The following is a 24,236-nucleotide window of genomic DNA, read 5'->3' as shown; positions in this document are numbered from 1 at the left end:
AATGTTTCAAACACTTTACATAATGTTTCAATAGTGGCGAGTATAAGAAAAATCAGGTCCGGATTCAAGGTTAATATATATATATAGTTGATTTTTTTTACTTTTGAATAAAATATTATTTGATTTTTGTATTGTTATTATGACGTGTGTGTTAGATAGGGGTACTTAATGACCAGAAAATAAATCACTCTTAAATAAAAAGAAATGTTAACAAGGGGTGGCAAAAAAAAGAAATATTGATGGTGTTGGAGTAAATCTATCTGTAAGTTTCACGTTAAATACACGTAAATTAATAATTTTTTAAGTGATTCTATTGTTTTAAACATACAAATATTTAGTAATTCAATCATACGATGTTCTGAATTTTTTTATTGTAAATTTAGTCGCTAAACAGTAATTTAGCAACTAATTAAACAGGTAGGATGATATAATATTGTATAATAATACGAGTATTATATAATATATCATTGAAAAAACAAAGCGCTCGAAAACGGCTTAGGGACTCACCATGAGATCCGGAATCATACGTTTGTTGAAGTGCATGCGGATGTGTGTTCTGAGACCCCTGAGTGTGTTGCCCTTGTACTGGCAAATAGTGCATACGAACGCCCTTATGCCGTTATGATTGTCCAAATGTTTTTGAGCAGCCGACGCGCTTGAGCACACGGCGCCGCACACCGGACACTTCCAACAGTTGGCTGGTTGACATTGGTGATGATGTGTCCCGTCGATGTTCATCTGCGGAAAATGTTGCAATTAAAACATATATAATAGTTGCACGTAGTTATAGTATAAATGTATAATCCAATATACTCTAATGGGTTATTATTTATTTCTATTGCAGTAGTCAATGAGGAGTCTGTGAAATCTTAAATCTTGCTCTATATATATATCAGAAATCAACAAGAGCCATTTTATAAATTTAGAAAATTTTGAGAAAGATTATACATATATTTGTTCCAAGGAAGTAATAGAAAAATTAAAAAATTAAACGAAAATTAATGCATTTAATTCACCATCAAAAAAAAAAAAAAAAAATGCATTGTCTTGCTGGCCTGCAATTAAAGGTCCTCCAAGGGTCACCATTAATTGATGACTCCCAGCTCTACACGGGTGCTGGGGGGGCTAGTCCCCCTCTTTATCCACAAAGATCTAACCCGAGATTGACACACTTACTTTGCACTTTGGACATTTTAACGGCAGTGCGAGCGGCGCCGCCTTATTTTCAACAGGTTCTTGCAGCGCCACGGCAGTTCTATTCGGGCAGTAGAAAGTCTGATGCGTGGTGAGGTTATCGAACGACGAGAACTTGACGCCGCACGTGGAGCATATGAACTGGATCATAGGTGGCTTGAGCACTGGCGTGGGGCTCGCGCTGTCCTTGGACGACTGCGGCGACGACACCGTCAGCGGCTTGGGTCCTGGCGATCCTTCGGGGCTCGTCTTGTCCGCGTCACCGTCCCCGCCATCCGGGGGTGGACGGGACGCGCAGTAGTGCTTCTTGTGCGCCAGGAAATTCTCGTACTTGCAGAACACAATGTTGCAGCTCTCGCACTTGGACGGGCCCTGTTTCAAGTAAAACTGATGGTGCGCGGGAGGCATGCCGCCACCGTCTTGCGTCGAGTTCGAAGTCAGTCGGAGCGTCATGTCAGGCGTGAAGTACGGCAACATGGGGGCCGGGTTTAGGAGTTCACCAAGGCCGCGCGACTGGACGCCGGGCGGCATCGGGGCCACGACGGCCGAGGACAATATCGATTTGTGCATCACGCTGAACCTTTGATGCGCAGCCGGCATGTGGTGCAACGCCGCGTGATGCGGCGGCTCACCGTTGTTGGTCGGTTCCTGTTTGACGCCGTCTTGCATTCGGCCACTCGGCGCGTGCAACAGACTGGACACGCTGAACTTTCCACCGTTCCGGTCGGTGCCGTCGTACACGGCCGTTACCGGAACGGACTTGCCGCAATGCTGTACCATGCCGTTAGTCGGCGGCTGCAGCGGCAGCGGGTTGTGGTTGCGAAGGTGGTGGTGCTGCTGTTGCTGTTGTTGCTGCTGCTGTTGCAGTTGCTGATTGTGGTGGTGGTTCACTCCGAGTCGGTGTTGTGGCGTCTTGCTGCCGCCACCGTCGCCGCCACCGGATGTCGGAGAAGACGACGGCGACAGTATCATGCAAGGAATGGATGGCGCGCACACTATGTCCTCGGCGTCAGTTACGTTACCGTCGCTCCGTCTGTTCTCCTTTTCCTCTTCACCGTCCGTGCAGCCGGCAGCGTCCTGCGACGACTTGGCCGCGCGCTTCAGTCGCAGGTCAAGCGGCGACGACGGTTGCGCTGCCGGTCTCATTTTCGTCTCCGGGCTGATGGACTCCGCTTTTTTGGGCTATAACAATAACCATAATGTTCGTCGATTTTAAACATACTCAAAACACAGAATACATTTTAATATTATAAAAAACAGTTGTAAATTTGTTATTTTCCATACACCTGTATGGGCTATATGCCATACATCAGAGGTCCCGTTATGCCGAATAATATTAAGGGAAATAAAAAAAATGTTTGATACAGAGAAATTCGAGATGTTGAATGTTATTCTAATAGCAATTTCAAAGGAATTGAAATTAGGTTCGAGACAACGAAAAATTTGATATAGTTAGAATCTTCTGTACAGGGCTGTGAACTGATAAATAAAACAAAACAATTTATATTAAATATGCATGTTCTTGCGTGTTCATTAAAAAATTTACGAAATAAGATATCATAAGACTTTCAAAATATTTAAACTCTTGCAATTTAAAAATGAAAAGAAAAAATAATTTTTAAATATTTAAAAACATGATATTATTAAATTCAAAAATATTAAACAATAAAAAATAATATAATTTTTATAAGAGTATTTTACAACATAATTTCTAAAATATTTCAATATAAAAAAGCTGATAAAATGAGAATATTTGGAGACAATTTGCAAACATACGCAAAACAATGTGTTTATAAATTGGTGTATGCGTTCCTTTATAGATATATAATATTATATTATATAGCATAAAAATAGTGTAAACAAAATTTTGATCGAAATTGACTCTTTTTATAAACATCAAAAACTAATTATGAAAAGAAAAAAAAATGTAATACTAAATTGGCTAAACTGAAATAAACAAGTTTATGATATAATTTGTTTAATATTCAGTATTAGCACTTTTCTCTTAACAATGGGTAAATGTATAGTTGTATAGTAATCCAAAGTTGCTAGTTTTAAACTTTATTCTGAATACAATCCAAGTCTAACATTAACTCAATAGTGAATATATTACACACATTCGCCTACTAATTTTTTCCGTCATCGCCGCGAGTATCAGTGCAGAGTATAATATGAGATACAATAAATTCACGAATATAACAGTTTTTATCAATTACTTACCGGTGAATAGAATTCTTCCGGCGGAGACTGCGAGTGGGCTCTTTGTATATTGTCGTTGTTAGCAATCATGTTGAATTTAGTGGGCACCAGCGCCTGGGCAATGGGCTGAAGCGTGCCGTCGGATAGGACGATGCATGCGGTATCGGTAGGCGGAGACGGGCCTATGTCCGCCGATAGGGCAGATAGGACGCTTGCATTTTGTACGAGTGTGTAAGGAACTACGATGACAGGATTAGTGGGCAGTGCCAGGTAAGTGGGCACCACGCCGGTGGGCGACGGGTTGTTAGGCATAGGCGAACTGGACGGGGTTGGCTTGACCACGTGCCGTGTGTTGCAATAATGCGTCTTATGCGCCTGGTACGTTCGCAGGTTAGAGAACCGGATGTCACAGTTCTGGCAGTACCGGTCCACCACCGATGGGTCAGCATTGTCCGACGGACACGGCGGCGATTGCACCAACACTGGTGATATGGAATGCATACGCATGTGCCTGTTCAGACTCACCTGAAACGAATTGAAATTTTACATGGAGGTTTCGAAAGTACTCAGAAAGAACTTAATATATGTATATGTATAAGTGTACTATATGGAGGTCCACAGAAAACTTATAAAAAAGGGTCTTAATAAAATCAAAAAGTGCAATAAAAAAAATAAATCTATACTAAAGTTAGAATATCAATAAAATGTTTATTCAAGCAATAATATAGGTAAAAACTTTAACAATAGTTGAAGTCCAGGAGAGGAATGTATAGTCTTTCTCCCTTCCCAGGCGCCCAAGTATACCATCCAATTAACTTACTGCGGTTATACATTATTATTAATATGGCCGGGGCTTATTATTATGACTTTAAAACTCTATAACGCTATAATCTGTACTTATAACAATATGTCCAAAAAACATCAAAGTATGCCCTTAAAACAATATCAAATATATGATATTACAAATAATTAATTCTTGTTATTTAAAAATAAACTATACATTTTGAACATTAATCATTTTTAACAGTTTAATACAATATGAACGTAAAGGCATATTATAAACTAAAACTATAAAGTACTCTACGTGGTGTAAATTTAATAACAATATTTCTAGAGATTAACTATAATTTTAAAAAAAATTTTTAAAATCTAAAATTTAAAAAAAAAAAGAACTAAAAGATGTAAACAGTTTACAAAAAATTACCTATATACTATAAAAAATGTCATATTATAATAAGTAGGGCTGTACAATTAATGCATTAGAAAACCTTAAAATATGCGTTAAAAATGTCAAAAAATGCAATAAAATATGCACTTAAAATGTCAAAAAATGCAATAAAATATGCACTTAAAATGCAAAATATGCAATATAAAATGCTAAAAATTATAGTATAAAATACACTTAAAATAGTTTTTGATTTAATTTTTATATTTATATTGATATAAAAAGATATTATAAATTTAGTAGGTACATTACATTTTATATGTATAAAAATGTTGATTTAATTTGAATTTTGTATAGTACTATTCACCTAAAACATTTTTTAATATTTTTTTTTATGTATACATTTTGTTAATAATTAGGTTTTTAAAAATGTTAATAGACAGAATTTAATTAAAAATATCGGAAAATGAACTAAAAATAAAAATATGACCTAAAAAATTAAAAATGTTCAAAAAAATGCAAAATAAAAGTTTCATAAATGGATTTGTTGTTACATAATTCAAATTGTGTACTGACAAAGCTACGTTTCACAATCGCCCAAAAGAAAAAAAAGCACTTTCCTACAAATTCACAGCCCTAATAATAAGTAATATGTAAAATAAAATTTAAATTAACTGTCACTACTCGTATCAAACGGAATTAAAATTCACTCTGCAATCAATTAAATCATGAGAATAAATACAAACAAGTTGTTTTTAGTAAAACTTATAAAACTCTAAAAATATTTAAATGTGCTGTTTTTACTGATAATATGTACCCAACTATGCATTTTAATTACAGGAATATTTTATCATAGATTTCGTCTGAGATATATTTTTGAAACTGTATTTGATTATACATACATGTTATGCTAGTATGATGTATGTACAGAGTGATTCCTTATTCTTGAACTAGGAAATATTAATAATAATAACTAAGGGTATAAAAAAGGATTTTTATTTATTTTAGAAAAAAGAATTGGTAATTGTAAAAAAATGTAAGATAGTGTGTTTTTAAACGTAAAAAAAAAATCATTCAAAATGTTATCGATTTTTTTTTAAATATTGCCTGGTTGACGATTAAAGAATCACCCTGTATACGTGTATAATATGTATATAGGTTCTTTTTTCATAAAGATATAGTTTTCCAATTTTTACAACAGTTGTATAAAAAGTATTACCTAATATTAATCGTCAACCACCACAGTATTTTCACACCATGTTTTAAAATGTAAATTTAATTTGTGAATTATAATTGAAACATAATATCGAAAAAGTTATTCAGCGATTTAAAAACATGTGACTTGTATATTTTCTATTACGTTGAATATTTTAAGTATTGATCGATTGGATATATATGAAACGTTTGCTAATATACCTATAATCTCATGCAAAGTCATCATGTTTCTGTTAATATTAAAATCGAAGATGATACCACCCAAAATATTGTTTTCTCTTTTACACTCTTTACTAAGTAAAATCCAGTTTATTAAAATAAAAACAGATATTCTTAGAGAATAACGAATATATATTGATAATTTTATAAAACGTGTAAATAGTAATACTTAATAAACTATGATCTTGTGTAATTATATTAATATCTCCAAACGTATATAAACAAAGTAAATTATATTGTTGTATTATGATTTATAACTATAATAGCCACTTAAATTAATATATTAATTTGTATGAAATAAAATATTAATTAATTGATTTAGGTATTTATATATAAAATAAAATCAAAAAATATTTGTATTTTGTATATATATATATATATATATGTATAAGAGAAAAAAAATGTTCACTGATGTATATGTTTTGTAGTATGTAAATGACTGTTGTAATATAAGCTTTAACTTTTAAGCCTTCAGTTTTGGATTTACCAAACGGGATTTTACAACGTTATTAAACGTGCGTGAGAAACCAAGATAACAGATCTTGGCATGTCGTCACGTATTTTATTTATCTTTAATATATTTTCATTGTTTTCATTTCATTTATGCGAGTATTTCATAATTATTTTCGGGTCTAAAGAAATCGTATCTACAATACTATAGTATATAATACTGTCTAGCAGACAGTACTTTTGAAATTATTACAACTAAAAAATACATGGCACAGCATTACTATTGTCTAAAATATTTATATTTGTAAATTAGTATTAAAATATCTATACATTTAACCGAGATAAAAAAATAAAAAAAACCTTATTCTGTTCGTTACACAAATAGGGGTATTTTAATTAAATTGTTATCTACCATCAGTTTATATTTTTTCTATTATTCATATTGTATTAAAGGTAATTAATATCCTACCCATAATGGTATGAATATTATAATATTTAGCTGGTAACAATATTAAATATATGTTTACTATTTACCTCTCTTAATAATACTATATACCTAGCATTCTGTAAAAAATAACATCTGTATAATATGTTAACCTGAATTTAAAGTTTAAATGTAAAATTATTTTGAGCATAATTTTGCCTAAATAGTAATGTATTGTATAAACGAAACAATACGTTTGTATAATCAATTCATTAATTTATAATACCACATGATTTTCCAAATTTATATTATTATTACATGAAATTGATTCAAACACTTTTAGTTTATTCGTAATTTGCATTTTGTAACATAACATTTTTAAAACCATATAGATTTAATTCAATCGAATTTTTATTTATTATGCTGTATAAATACGTGAATAATATTACAATATTACAGCATTTCGTAAAAAACAAATAAAAATAATTTTAAATTTTACTATAAAATTAGCCTGAATTTTTTTAACAAAATCAGGAATATTGTTGGATATAGGTACGTTGCTCTAAAATGTACACTCGCTATTACTACGGTCTACGGTAGTAAATGTCATTTTTACACATTATTAAAATAAAATTATAAATTTATATGACAAGAAATTTTTTAAAATGTATAAAATCTGTACATTCTATCATTTTAAAGAAGTTAAATTAAAATGTAGTTATAACAATTTATTATTATTATTATTATAAGTTATAATTATGTGTGTAGTATATTAATTTATCATCGAATAATTAATCAATCATAATCTCGTTTATAAAAGTCATGTTGGATCAAGTCTAAAAATAAATAGACACATACTTTTTTATCGGCGCTGTATGAACAGTGAGGGCACTTGTACTGTTTGCCCGTTCTCATCGACTTAGCGGACGGTTCGACAGACGACGGACGGCTGTCTGTGTCGTTGCCCAGGGTCACCTCATCGGGCTCGACGACCATCGGTAATTTGACATCGTCCGATTCTGAATCTGTCGATAGTAAATATTTAATCATATAAATACATATTGAAATAATATTATACGCAGTAGGGTGGCAATCTAGTAATTCAGTCATCTTTTTATTTTCAATAATAATGAGATTATAAAGCTCGATGGCGTATCTGGGAAACTATATAACTGTTCCCGAAATTTTAGAAAAATGTAAAAATATATTCAGAGTCATTTGAACGGATAATATGTAAACCATAATCATGTATTAAAATAAATTTAAATTTGTTCTAAAATTACTAAAAAATCTAAAATACTTAGTTAAGCTTCTTTCATGAAACATATTATTTCTTCCCCTCAATCAATAAAATCTTGACTATACCACTGAACGTTTGTAAAACCTATAAACTCAACTGACAATCCTGATAAGCTTGATACATATTTTATTTAAGAAAACTGTAAGAGAATGCGATTAGGAATATTCATACTGGGAAAAAATAGAAATAAAACATTAGATGATTACAACGATAATAATCACGGAATGTAATATATTATTATGATTTATGGGTAATATTTTTATGATACTAAAGATATCTATACTATACTACATTATTTTATTATACAGAATAATAACAATATGTATGTAGTGTATAAGTAATTTAATACTTTTTAAATTCTGGGTGAAGCTAGAGAAGTAATGATTTTACAAAGAAACTTATTTTTTTTTTTTTTTTTTTTTTGAGAACCATTTTTCAAGCAAATGACTTATTTTGATTTTCGTTTGGTACATGAGTACATGTTTTCCTGATAATTATAGATTATAAATTACAATATTTTACTTTATTTTGCCCCTCTATTTCTCTAAAATTATTGTTACACACATATATTATTATTACTAATTCCTACACACAAATTTACACAATATGCATACGCTAGAAAATTGCCTATATTTAACTCCTTAAAAACATAATACAGTAAAACTTCTAAACACCGGACACTCTATCAATTCTGTTCGCTATTTAGAGATGGTATCTAGGTAATTGAAAAATAAACAATATCAAAAAAAAAAAAAAAAATATACACATTTGTATACACGAATATACTTATACATATTATTACTTAAAAAAAATTAATTACTCAATGAGACGGGAATTTCGGCCATTTCTTACGGATAAGATAAACTATAATAGTAAAATAATGTGCGAAAATTAAAAATGTACATATAATAAAATGCACTTAGATAATAATAATTAATAACAATAAAAACTATCAAAATCTAGCCATAAAAATATCCGCTTTTTAAAGGTGGTCCGTTAAGGAAGATTTCCCTGTATGTTGAATACATAACTTTACATGTGTAACATACCAAAGATCGCTAAGATCCGTTTTATATTGAATGAAATTTTGAAATACAACCATTACTCAATGATCTATTTGATGATAGATACACTTAATTACTAAATACCAAATTGAGTTCCCCAGTTTTTAATTTTTAATCTATATATTCTAATAATGTATACTTCTATAGTCTTATACTCTTATATAATATCTTGAAATATCGATGCAACTCTACCGTACCTACTACAAATTCGGAAGATTCGATAAATATACAAAGACTTCGAGATTGCACTGCGATGCAGCAGGTCTACAACAAGTGCATTCGACGAATTTCTAAGATCTCGAATCGTTTTTTACATAATACAATATTATTACCTTTTTTGTGTCTGCGTGAACAATAGTACGTCTGATGGGCGTCCAGCGTGCTCAGTGAACTGAATCGTATCCCGCACGGGTTGCAAATGAATATTTGTATCGCTGCAAACAAACACACCACAGATTAAATAAAATGTCGTGAATGATTCGATTTATGATAATAATAATACGTAATAATGATGATGATAACAATATGTATGGTTATCCGGCACAAGCACGGATGACTGAATACAATGATATTCAGGTGCCATTTCAAGACAGAGGTTTTTTCTAATTATTAGTCATTTCACCCCAAAAACAATAAAACATCGGTATGTCTATATAATTATCAGTTTTTACATAAAGTATAACATTATATGCATATATTTACTTTGAAATTTTACATTTGTAGATTATTCTAAATAATAATAATATTTTTATTTTTATAATTCTTATTGTTGGTTAATTTAGAAACAGTATATATTATTTTTATATTATTGATATGTTAACAAAAAATCTCATTTTTCTCTGTTTTTTTAATTGTAAATTCTACTTGAGCACTTATAGTTTAAAATATATCAACAATTTGTAAACTAATTTTAAAAACAATTAATTAAGAATATGATAAATCACTTTGATAAAAAAAAAAAAAAAACAGTGAACAATTTGACCTAGAAAATTAATGTACCGGGTTAGATATACCTGTGTATAATACTATAATATGTATATATCTATACATATATAGGTAAGGATTATTTTTATTTAATATACTCTGTACTTGACCAAAGTATCATGTTACTCTATATACATATACTATATAGGATGTCTATGCACATTTTGTTTGTCTTTTTATACCCACATACATAGGTAAGTAATATATAATATAATTTTCTATACAACTTATACTGCATAAATTTAAATAATGAAAATCAGAAACTTAAAATTTTAAAATATGTACCTTGATAAGTAAACATATATAAATTGACTGGAAATAATACTTTAAAAAATATTATTAATTTTTAAATGCTCCAGTCTGGCTGGCAATACCAATAGAGAAAAAATTAAAAATTAAGTCAAATCAATTTTATATTTCAATGATTTCAAAGATCTTTTTATTATTATTTGTAAAAACTGTTCAATTGTAAAACAACTACTCAGGATACACTTTTAGTTGAAAATCCCAAAGTTATACACTACAGTATACAATATTTAATTTTTTTTGATTTCATAAATTAAAAAAAAATTATTTAAGTTTGAAAAATACAACAATAACGCATTTTCAAACAATAATAAATTTTTCTATTTATTATCATGATAACCAAAGCTTTTTAATATTATAATCTCATACGTAATAACACAACAGTCAACAATAAATGGGTCTCACACTTTATAAGTTACTTTAAATTTATTTTTAAGTATTCTCAAGATGAATTTGAATTTATTCTCAAAACTGTATTAACATTTCCATTATCAAACTCCTTAAAAAACGCGGGGGTTTTTTTTAAAGGGGTTTTCGAAACAGTATACATAGGTATTTAAAAATATATATTGGCTATATGAATACCTCTAGGTGCGGTAATAGTAACTACGTTGTGATTAGACTCGCCGATCGCCGACGATGACAGTGACGACGACGAAGACGATGAAGACGACGATTCCGAAGATGAAGCAGCTGCAGCGGCCGTTACAGTCGCTGATGGTGGCGGTGGTGGTGGCAGTGGAGGCGGCTGTGGCGGTGACGGCTTGTCTGTAAGCGACCATCTGGCTGGATCAGTGGCTAAATTCGGATTAAGTCTTAACGTTGAGTGATGGTCATTGGAGGGTGGTGGCTCTTCCGGTTCTTGTCGCGAAGACGGCGATAGTTGTTGCTGTTGTTCTGTTTTTACCTCACATTTTACTGTCGCGTCACTATCACTGACCACTTCATCGTTTGTGGTCCATTCGCTATCTTCGCCGGCTGCGAAATTATAAAAAATAAACAGTTAGTAAGAAAAACAGACTAATTCACATTTATATTATTATACATAAATATCATTGGTCATTTGTTGGGGGTTAGATTATACGCTTATTTAATATTTACGATTGTAAATTTTATTTCATATAATTCATCTCTTTTTATAACACTGAAATCTTATATTTAGCTAACAGAGAAAATTCCATCATCCGAATAAGTTCTCTAGATGCTCAATTATTTTACGAGTGAATATTTATACGTATAGTTTTATCAACACAAACTGCCTTCTACAGAATAGGTATAGAAACATTTAATAATCGCCAACTCCACGTCTAAATGTTTATCTTAATTTTTGCAGAAAACAACCAATCACAGTCTTATTTTCAAAAATATGCAAAATTCACACAAGAAATTTGTAATTTCTATAAATCAAATTGTTGATTGAATATTCGTTTATAAGGTTTATATAATCATATTATTTAACTTCGCAAATTATACCTATACAAAATCAGTCAGCTAATTTTAATAAAACTGAATGCGTAAACTGTGTAGGTAGCGCAACCTTATAATAGTTATTAAATGAAAAAATTATTTTTGTTAAATTTTCTAATCATAGTTCATTTTAAGGAATTTAAAAGTTGAATATGCGTATAGTAAACTTTTTTGTGTGCCTACCTGTTTACCTACCTACCTATATATATATTTGACTTTATATACACAAACAACTTACTAAAAATCTGTATATACAAATATTTTTTGATAATTTCCGCATATTAAAATTATATTGTAATAGAGTAATATTAGATAGAATAAATCACACACAAAACCCTATTTTTACTTTTATGTTTGTTCACAAAAGCTTAATGTCAACTGTTGTTGATTTCGCGGACTTAACAATTTTCGTAGAACTAAAAAGAAACAAATATAAAAATAATGTACTAAAAGTGTTAACAGAAAATATGGGATTTGCTATTAAATTGCTTCGTTTCCGCTTTCGCTTTCGTTTCATCCGCAGTTTACACAAAATAATATACCGTATATATTGTTTAATTTTGTATATATAAAAAAAAAAAATAATAATAAACTTTTAAGCGTCTAAAAATGTATTTTTGTGTGTGATTTTTTTTAATTTCTGATGTTGATAAAAAAATGTCTCTTTTGCAGAAGAAATCGGGAACATCAAAAATTGTCTATCACAGTACAGTGTGAGAACAAATGTCCACAAAATCCATTACCGATCCGACTGTTCAACAAACCCCGCTGTACACGTGCATAATAATTAACCCGTGACTTTAACACGCATAATAATGATATAATAATCTTAAACGGGCAGCAATGAAAATAAAATAATATATTATTATTATTGTATCTACCTGTTGTACGCGCTACAAACTGTTTGGTCGACAATTAGTAAGCCGTCGATACATAATATGCATTATAATAGGTGCATGGAATACATACAAACCGCGTTGGCTATTGTCTCGAAAGTCATCCAACCGGTTTGGTATTCGGTTCGACGATGATATTTATCTATTATATGATATTTATACAAATGTTCGATACGCAAACGATAACACAAAAGTTTATCGGAATTTCCGTTTTTTTTTTCACCGTTTTAAACGACACTAATAACTACATAGTACATGATATATAATTTTATATAAATTTTTTTTTTAATAAATTGCCAAATCACGTTGTACGAGTACACGATATGCCACATTATATCTACCGAGATGGTTTATACTTATTTTTTTTTTTTACCAAACGATATTTTTCGGGTAATTTCGACGGATCGTGATTGGTTCTTAAACAATAGCCGATTAAAATTAGTGTGTGCGGCAAGGAACCTACAACATACGTTTATAATGTTATGTGTATATAGTATTTAAGATGTTACTTTAGATACGCAACGGGTAATCTAGATGATGGAAACTATGCTAGACGCCGTTAAAAATCCATGAACAACTAATTAAAAACGAATTTATGTATACGCTACATATGTGTTACTACAATATCGTTTCGAATCTATTACGTCAATAATTCAATATGAATTGTAAATGGCGATTTTCATTAAGCTAATGCGTCGTCGTGGAATTTCTTTCTTCGTAAATAATTGGAAGCCATCATTATGATCGAAATATAATTAATGAAACATTTTTGTATTTAATTTACTATACCATGATAATGAAAAAAAATATATACATACATATACCATATAGGTTCAAGTTTTAAAGTCTAAAAAGAGTTTATATCTTTACCATCATCTAAGTACATAGGCGCCTACTGGGGTTGGGAAAAGACGGGGAACTTTTCGGGACTCCTCCCCTTTTTCAAATAACAAAATAATAATACGAGTATAAATAATTAATTTAATTATAATATTATGTGGGTTACAATTTTTTTTATTGTAGTTATTAAAACGTATTTCGTTGTTTCTAGATAGTATAACAGTATAAATATTAATTATTATTTATTGAAATCGCATTAAATCTTTATTTAACTTGAATGGAGAGCAATTTTTTTATTGTTTCACACCTGAAATTTTACAAATGGATGGCATTCATGCTTTAGCCTTTCAAAATCTTTTCAGTATACAGGACAATATGAACATGTAGGTATTCGGTACTTGTATAATATTATACTTATTAATATATAATATAACTCGTTAAATCAATATAATAAAATATTTAATCAATAAATATAATAATATTATATATGTTATATATTATATTATATTATATGTCAGAATTGACATTATGATGGAGTCGACCATAACAATAAACACGCATCGTATTTATTCGTAATTTCATATAATTGATGTTATCAAATATGCAAACGTATGGACCAATTGCGCCAAAAACAAAGTTTTTGTTTAGGGTTAGTGCACCAATATTGCGTTCCTTATATTTTAGGATCAGTGTACCAATTACTCTTGTTTTTAAATTTTCCTATCTTCAAATATGAAAATATTGTTGTTCAATCTAATTCCATCAACATCGGCATAATTAAACTACACACAAAATGCTTAAAAATTAAAAATTAATTTATTGATCAATTGATTACTCGTCTAAGTGACTGGTTATAATATACTTTATAAAAGTATCGGGAATTTTATAAAACATTATTATTATACGCATATTTGATCATACAAGTATGAATTTGAGTGATAGATGAAAATAAGTTTTAATTATCGTTGGATATTTATCAGCCTAATATTGTTTTGTTGCACAATATATAGATACATGTACTATATAGGATAACACATTGATGATAGCCGTTACTTATATCTTGTTATATAGTATTAATTTGAATTGTAAAAAAGTTTAAATGTGAATTATTATGTAACTGATATAACTTTAATTTTGAATAATTGACTATATTTATTTATTTTTATTATATCATGTATTTAATATTTATACTCGCGAAACAATCGATGTGTGTATTAATTTATTATATAATTATAACTAACTAATAAGTTTTCATTAAGTATTTTAAATTTTGAGCGTAATTGGTTTATCGACTCTAAAATGTATAGAGCTTAATTGATCTATCGCTCCTAAAATATTTAGAGCAGCGCAATTGATATACCTATAAAATAGTAATTTTAAGCGCAATTAGTTAACTCCCATTGGATATATCTAGGAGAGGAGGGTTTTTTGTACCAAGCTTGTCAAATTGTTCAAGTTTTAATTTAAAAGATTAATATTTTTGCGTATAATTATTTACATTTTGCAACTGGTACCTTTTGAACACGTTTCGTAATAATATAGATAGACATAGACACCAGTAAAATGTAATCAAGGAGATTCAATACCGATCGCTTTTAAGGAATTAAAAATGTAGACTTATTTAATTATGAATAACTAACATGGCCGAGATTGAATCCCTTTAAAATACGAATTACGTTTTAAAGAATTCCGAGCGTTTAATAATATTAATGTGATGATGTACTTAAAATTATATTTTTCCTGTCAATTCGGTTATTATAAATCAGCTGAAACATTCGATACTGATGGATACATCTAGTTGATGATTGTTTTTTAATTTTTTGTAAACATGCGTATCAGCTACAATGACGATACATATATACATTATTATTATAATACATGTAGGTTGGGCACGGGTATTACACACCGAGATTAGATAACGAGCGCCGACCGTGCGATACTATACGATGCAGATAAATGTGTTAGGTACTACACAATAATTTATATATATAACAACGTATGTGATGTATTATATTGCTTGTAAGAGACGTTTAGGTTACGTTCGGTTTCAGACGTTTATTGTTTTTTAAGTGTTTGTTTATTTTAAATTATATTTTCAAACAAGAAGTATTGTTACGCTTTTGCCTTTCCCACTCTTCAACACCTGCCAAACACGGTTTTTCTTTATTTTTACTTCAAGTGTTACTTATATTGTAATTTTATTAATATTATCTACCACGCCGAACGCGTAAAGATACGGTGGACGATAAGCATTGAAATTTTAATGTTTGAAAAAAAATTAATTATTTTCCTGTTAACAGTACACGATTACAATAATAATAAAATATTAATATGCATGCAGTAATAATTCACTGTTGCGATTACCATGAATGGCACACGGGGATAAAGACCACTAACGACGACGGATACATGCGATGTGGGACGATAGGAATGCGGTAGACTGAAAAATTTTTTTTGTCGAATCAACTAAAATAAAACGTTTTGCGAAATGCACATGTAGTGCATATAATGCTTGAATAATTAAGTACGTAGCACCTCTATGAGAGTTACTGTACATTATGTTAATACTTATTACGATAAATTATTGTCATTAGCCATAAATAAACTATGCATTTTAACCTTGTACAACTGTATAAGATATATCATAGTTCAAAACGCTCTGTCATCGTTTTCGTGTTTTTATTTTTATTTTGCTAAGAGAAAACTACAGCAGCATTTATATGTGACATCCAAACGTATACATAATAGTTGCGCAGGATTAAATAATCTAAGTCTCTGACCTAAAAACTATAATAATACGACCGTTTTGTGTAGTTTTTTTTTAAATTTATATACATTCACAATGTACGTAAAAATGGGTTAGGTACGAATATATGTAAATGTGCATTGACTATGTTCACGGTTCTTATATATAGGTATTTAAAATAATATAATACATAAAATATTACATATACGACTATCCAGACATAATTATTCCTTTATCACAAATGTGAAATATATCTGCAGGTGGATAATCCGTTTTGTCGCATCACAACAAATTTTCATTTTTATTAAACGGCCTATGATTTTTTTTTTCTGTAATATTTTAAAGTACGATACATTCAAAATCAACATATTCTTCCAGTCTATATACATTTATATAATAATAGTATAGTAGTGGCCTGGTGTGGCGCGGTAGTTGGACACAGTCATCAATGTGTTCTGAGGTCAAGCATCGGCCGACGTCGCTGATCACCCGAGTTCTTACTTTTTAGTGACGAATCCATAACGCACACACATACACACACGTGTTCCAACCCTAATAATCAAATCTTACACAAAAATCTTACTATTCCTATCCACAGCTAGTTACACAGCCTTAGTTGCCGGGCTTAAATAAGATCAATAAAAAAAAAAAAAAAAATAACAATAATATTAATAGTATAATTGATTTGTCGTTTTAATACTGTAAAAAACTAAACATTAGAATGTATTGTTCATAAACGATCTTAATTGCTTATTTATATCCTAAATAGTCAAAATCAAATTTATGTCTATAAATATTATATGCGTAATTGCAAGTTGATTAAAGTTATCCATACCATGTAATGAGTTATTATGTTTCAAGCTTTGGTGTAAAATATTATGACTTCTAATATAATATAATAAAAATGAAAAATAAAATAACATATTTTTATTGAAGTAAATACGGGTACACTCAGAAGTGCATTTAGGTTTTCTCCGACAATTGTCACCTCTTTTACCGCATAAAATATATAAGATAAAATTATAAACTTAAAAAAATATTACCATCTATAAAAAAAAAAAAAATTAAACATTACTTAATTAATATTGTTTTTTCATAAAAGAAAAAGTTTCACTGAATAACCACGTGTACAAAAAAAGCGTAGTTTTAATATCCGATTCGGCTGAAATTTTTCGCTTCCAAAATATTGCCTTTTCTACGCCCGTGTCTATATAGATATGTATCAAATACAATCATAGACACACGGCAGTAAATTAAAAAAAAAACATTTTATATTTAATTATGTATAAAACTAATATTAGTCATAATAGTATCACAGGAAAAATATTTTTTCTCGCAATAGAAAATAAACTATACTACAATAATTTAATATTTTTAATATATTATACATATGTCAAGAAGAACCTAAAAAATAGCAATATAACAACCCTCCTTCTCATGCATAATATTATGTATTTTTCTTAGTAAATTTCTCACAACATATTATAATATAATAATATGATATATCCAAAATTGTCGAATAGGTTTTATAACACGTAGTGAAATAATGACTAATAAACATTTTATTTTATACCTTAAAGCTACACATATATATTTATCGACTCGGATAAAATATCGTAGAAGAGTCAGTTGAAACGTTATTACCACTACTGGCACCACTTACTACGTAACCTGTACAATCAGTAATATATTATATTATATTATCTACGCGTGTGTCATCTACAAATCGTAGCTTTTATCATTTAGTTTTGGAATACTTAAAATCGAAACGAACAATCTATAAATCACGTTCAATGAGGAGTAAGAACCCGCACGACGGCGACTCGCCCACAGTATATATATATATATATATATATATTAGTATTATAGTGTTTTTATATGGTGGCGACCGGCTTATCCACAAACCGTTATCGCGCAGTCCTTCTTAACTGCTGCTGCCACGTAATATTAGCCCGAGTGCCTAAAAAATATTATAAGATTGTGTTGGTTTTTGGAACAGGATAAGTGATTGCTCCAAGAGAAAAAATATCATTTGCTGCTAAAATTATAGGAATTGAATGCAAGTTAGTTTTTTTTTTTAAACCATTTGAGTTAATCTGTAAATTTATAATATTATTAGCTTTTTAAAAACACAACATTATAAGACCGAATAATTTTAATGATATCTAACGCGAAACACATAAAAATGTGCACGCAACATGTTACAAAGGATATTTTTTTTCGTGGAAATTCTATTTATTTTGAAGTCATAACATAATAATATTATACACGTCACTTATTTTTTTTATTGATAAAACTGTTTATAATTTTCTTCTCGTTCCGAACGACAGATATCTACACTATAATAATATAATAGCATAATCTGTGTACCAAACTCTTAAACCTATGCGTGGGGTCCTACTTATTTAAACGTTTATTATTGTCATATAGGTATTATAATACGATCTATATTTTGTACGATACAATGAAGGTTCCATAATATTATGTTGTACCCTGCTATAAACTATTATAATATTATAACTATAAGCCATAATATAGTGTGTCATGGATGTATGTTAAATCACCCATCAAATAATACACATATTATCTATATATAGGTAGACGCATAAAGATCATATATCGTAATAAACTCATAGTATATATTTTATTGTTATTATTATATTGTACGTAGGTATTAATAGGTAAAATATAATATAGAATGGGACACCAGTTTAAGTAGTTGTACAACATATGCATACAAAGTGGTTCTATCTCGAATAGAACGAGGTGTAAATAAACGCCTCGTAAAGGGATAGGCTATATTATATACCCAACGATTTTGAAACCTAAAAGTCTGTACACGGACAATCGTTGCGTAAAGAAAAACTAAATACTAATATAAAAAAAAAAAATTAAATAAGATACTTACATTGCACTTAAACATGCATGCATACACAGTGTCGTTAATTAATGAAAAAAATACAAACAGTTAACATCATAATATAAAATTAAAATTATCAATAATATAATAATATTATTAAGAGATTTTCGAGCATTCAAAGCCAAATTTCTACCACATGAAAACCATTAAAATAGGGAGCAAATAAAGTGATAAATATTTACATTTAAATTTAAAAAGTTTTAGAAACGCCTGCAGCTGGCTGTAATATAGTGCCATTCCACTCGCTCGTGTTTTTTGTGAGGCCTTAACAAGTATGAACAATATGACAAATATTCGTTTAGCAGAACAAATTTTGTGTTTTTAACTATGTAATACGTGTAAAGACAGATAATTAATTTTTTTTTTTTTATAGATATTAAAATTTTGAAGCGAATTTATTGCGATCAGTATTATCTAACGATTTACACAATTAGGTACACTATTTATGAATATAAATCGCAAAGTTTGATGTAATCGATCAAATATAAAACATGTAATGTTTATAACTCGAGGAATAAAACAGCAGCGTGTGCACGTTTTCTCCGTAAATATCGTATTAAATGTAACACCAAAAATTTGTTCGTATAATATTACGCATTCACATATTTTTATATATACACACAATAATATACAAGTAACGAGTGACGAGTTATAAAACAATTTAAAAAAATTGTCTACCATCCCAAACGCCAGTGGTATATTTTAAACACTAAAATGTCTGGTCGCGCCACCACCGTGTGTTATGCATACACTTACCTATAGTAAGTGTGCACGGTCGTGTAAAACAGTCATGTCGAGAGGCATATTGTATATACATATACCTCTACTTATAATACGTATTATAATATAGGAGTTTCGCTTACGTATTTATCATTATTATTATTATTTATACATATATAATATATAAAACGAGCGTGTATACATAGGTAAACGAAACACGTTTTGCCGATTGCGTGTTCGCGTCCGCAGATAACCGCGGCGGCGCACATTAATTTTCGAATTTTCCGCGCGCGTATTCGGGCGGCGGCAGTGCGGTTTATCGGGGCGAGAGAAGCGACGACTCCTCTTGTGTCCACGCGCACTTGTTAAACGCTGTGTATACACAACATTACGTCGTCGTCGTCCGCTCGTACGTTCGGACGGCGACGGCGGCGATAGAAGAGGAGCTGATCGTCGACGACCGATATCGGTCAACGGTTTTCGGGCTGCCGCCGCCGATACGTACGAGAGATTACGACGACGAGGCGGCGGCGGCGGTCCCGCAACAATGTTGTGTAACGTACATTATCATACATATATAATGCACTGTATGTATATAGGTACTTCTTCGCTAACGCGATAATCGAATCGTGACAAAACCCTCTGTAATTAGCTCGGAACTAACTATATGCTTGTCCGCCGTGCGTTCGCGTGTGCGCGTGAGAGAGAGAGAGAGAGAGAGAGAGAGAGAACTCGCGAGTCCTACATAATAATAACGATAATAATATATGCATTATGCGTTATATTGGATTCGGTCGTGGAATATAATATCGTTGCGAATAAGAGAGACGACCGGACGCGTTTTTTCCGTCGGGGGATGTATAGTGTTTGTATAGATAATATGTACCTAATAGAACAACTAATAGAAGGTATATTAAAACAGGGCGATTCACCAAGAGCGTTCACGACATTTTTATCCTTTAACAACGTTCAAAGTGTACAGTATATTTTCAAATACTTAGACTTTTGACACGAGTTGAAGAGAATTCTGTAGAGATATACGCTTCTTTTTTTTGATGTGAGCCACGATTTATCGTTTTTTTTTATTTTTCTGTAAACTGTTACCTAGGTGATTTTAATTTTTTTAAATTGTTGACACGTTCAAGTTAAAATAAAGACAAATATTGTTTCTGAGTTACAAAACTCGATGCGTGCTAAAGATAATAGTTGATGATATAGGTAATAATTTTATACAAAATATTAAGTAAATATATTATGTACCTATAGTTTAATACTCATTATATACTAGGACAAATGTTTACAAATTTTTACAAATTATGTATAACATTTAAAAAGAATCATATTAAATAGTAATTACTAATTACTATAATTTTTAAATCATCGTGGCTTTTATTCCTGCCTGTTATTATGAACTATTATTGTTGTAGAAAATGTAATGACTCAAAATCTAATTATTGTTCGAATTTTGATTTTGATTCATCAAATTCAATAAAAGTAATTAGCTCAATAAATAACATTAAAAAACCAGGCTTTCATTTAAAACAAATCCAAGTATTTAAAAATATATTAAAATAATTGTACATGCCAACATTTCAAAAATCAGCATTTGTATAAATTTAATAATAATATGAGCTTACTTATAATGAATCACTCTGTATAATGATCAGCTGCGTTTTCTAGAAGAACAACACAAGGAGAAACGTAAAAATAGATACCTATAGGTCCTACTATAATATTTATGACTTGCGCGTTGAATTGGTTTCCAAGTATTACTTTTACAAATACACTACATAATTCAGGTGTTTTGTTCCTTGTTTTAAAACAGATTATAATAATAGTATGTTTTATCAAGAGCTCTTTAAAAAAAGCAAATAAAAAATAAAATCTTCGTCGTTTTAAATTTCTTTGTTTTATCCTACAATATAAAATTATTGTATACAACTTTTATCGTTATTTGTTGTTTATTAATTTTTGTGATCACAAATTATTGTTTTGTGTATTCTTATTAATTATTCTACTATAATAATTTCACATTACCTAATTATCCTGTCTTATTTTTTTTATAATATAAGTTACACTATATACTTTATTTGAAGGCCTTTGAATAAATAAATAAGATATGTGTCTATATACCTATTTTTTTAAATTTACATATCACTTCTTTTTTAATTTGTATATACATCATCAATTAATGGAAACATTTTGAAAAAAAAAAAGGTGTATACTCAAATTAATGTATTAAAATTTATAATATTTGTTGTAATTTAGCAATGCAACCATAATAATAAATAAAATTGTATATAATCTATGATGTTATTATTAATATATTATTATGCGTTCACGATAGTTTGTTGTACTATAATATTATCAATTTGCGACATTTTTACACGTCATTCATCATAATTAACAATCGCCTTACCCGATCGTCGTTGAGTTTGTCAAAAGTTATTTTTCATCGATAAAATTTCCGTTTAGTATGATGTAGATTGTGTGGTAATATTTAAAGCATTATGAATATGTAAGACCGGTACAAAAACTTTAAACTTAAAATAATAAAAAACAAAGTCATGTCTGTTTGTTTAGGGGAAAGAGTGACGCACGATGATTTTGGCGAAGGATATCATCTTTATCATCTTCATCGTCGTTAGAAAAGTTTCCATGGTGGTAGGAGAAACGTTAAAGTCGTATAATACGATTAAGATAGTTACTGCGATACATTATAATAATATACAATGCATATTATAATAATATACTACACTATACAGCTATTCAACAATATAGGCAAAATGTATACAGATGTGGATATAATTTTATATCAATGAAAAAAATGGGGATGCTGAAGTCTTCAATATATTTCAGTTGTAAAACATTTTATGATCACAAATTACAAATAATGATCAATTTTGTCAATACCCCTTCTCAAAACAGTAAATAATTACATTTTTAATAATGACTAAATATGCCTACATATTAATTTATATTATTAAAAAATAATAAATAATTTACATTTACCACAAACGACATACAATTGAGGCCACCGATTTCAATCCCATTTACGTCATACCTTCCAAAAAATACGCCTATACAGTATATATACACATACAGTATTCAAAAGTTGTTTCAAACTTTGTGAACACCTGATTGTATAATATTTTACGTACTTGGACATGTTTACGATATTTATAGAGTATCGATTAACACCACATTTTTTCAGCGTTCATCATCATAATATTTGTGTATGTTGCGCGGAGACTGCATACTTACGCATATATAATATAATATATATATATTATGTACAATATATTTATATATACATAAATATTATATGTACACGTGCGACATGCGAATGATATGCGGTTTGCGTAATCAGGTCGTTATTATTTAGTTTTGCTTAGGTAATTGTTTATATTTTAAATTTTTTTAGATATAGGCGAATTTTTAGATTTATACAAGTTTGACAGTTCGTTGATATTATACACAGTAATATAGTCACTCGGTTGACCGACCCTGCTTATAATGAATATGATATAATTTCTGTATCTAGTTTCATCATGGTCAATAACCTATTATTAAACAAATATAAGGTTTCAATTTATTGATAATATATAGTTAAATCTATTAAATATTTGACAAGTCGAAACATTCGTGGCATTTAATAATAAAATAAATACGAATCTGTATTAATGCACGGACTTCTATTAACATATATTTGTGAATAGATATTATCAAAGTAGGTATAATTAATAAATGAACAATTAATTTAAAATTTTTTTTTCAATAATTTAAGATTATATTGATTGTAAACATTTATACATGTAAATAAATTAATGAATAATTTGAATTCTATGAACAATTTTTCTTATCAGTACCTGATTAACATGTACCGTATGAAGAAATAACACTCAAATATTCACTTTAAAATTATAAATGTAAGTAATATTTGTATGCATAATCCTTATTTTTACAAATACAAATATTATATTGATATAACAAAATAAAAAAGTGAATTGTATACTAAATTTCTGACCACATTAATATTATATAATATGATATAATAATAAATCACCATTACTTAGTTCATTCATATTAATATATTATGTAGGTATTTAAATTAATTTAAAATGTTA

General features: G+C 29.5%; 1 protein-coding gene across 2 annotated transcripts in view; it reads right to left on the bottom strand.

Annotated features, from left to right (window-relative positions):
- Positions 1-24,236, bottom strand: part of LOC112600430 (zinc finger protein ush-like) — a 99,261-nt gene that overhangs the window by 704 nt on the left and 74,321 nt on the right. For both annotated transcript variants that reach the window (XM_025347644.1, XM_025347645.1), the window contains exons 2-7: positions 11,106-11,498; positions 9,563-9,664; positions 7,725-7,891; positions 3,415-3,918; positions 1,177-2,376; positions 508-738 (exon numbers count right to left, since the gene is read on the bottom strand). In XM_025347644.1, coding sequence (XP_025203429.1) covers positions 508-738; positions 1,177-2,376; positions 3,415-3,918; positions 7,725-7,891; positions 9,563-9,664; positions 11,106-11,498 — 2,597 coding nt within the window. The remainder of the gene's footprint in view (positions 1-507; positions 739-1,176; positions 2,377-3,414; positions 3,919-7,724; positions 7,892-9,562; positions 9,665-11,105; positions 11,499-24,236) is intronic.

This window comes from Melanaphis sacchari, unplaced genomic scaffold (assembly GCF_002803265.2).
Source record: "Melanaphis sacchari strain LSU unplaced genomic scaffold, SCAv2.0 Contig64_pilon_pilon, whole genome shotgun sequence".
In the NCBI taxonomy this organism is placed as follows: Eukaryota; Metazoa; Arthropoda; class Insecta; order Hemiptera; family Aphididae; genus Melanaphis; species Melanaphis sacchari.
The sequence above is the reverse complement of the archived record's forward strand: the minus strand, read 5'-3'. Positions and strand labels throughout refer to the sequence as shown.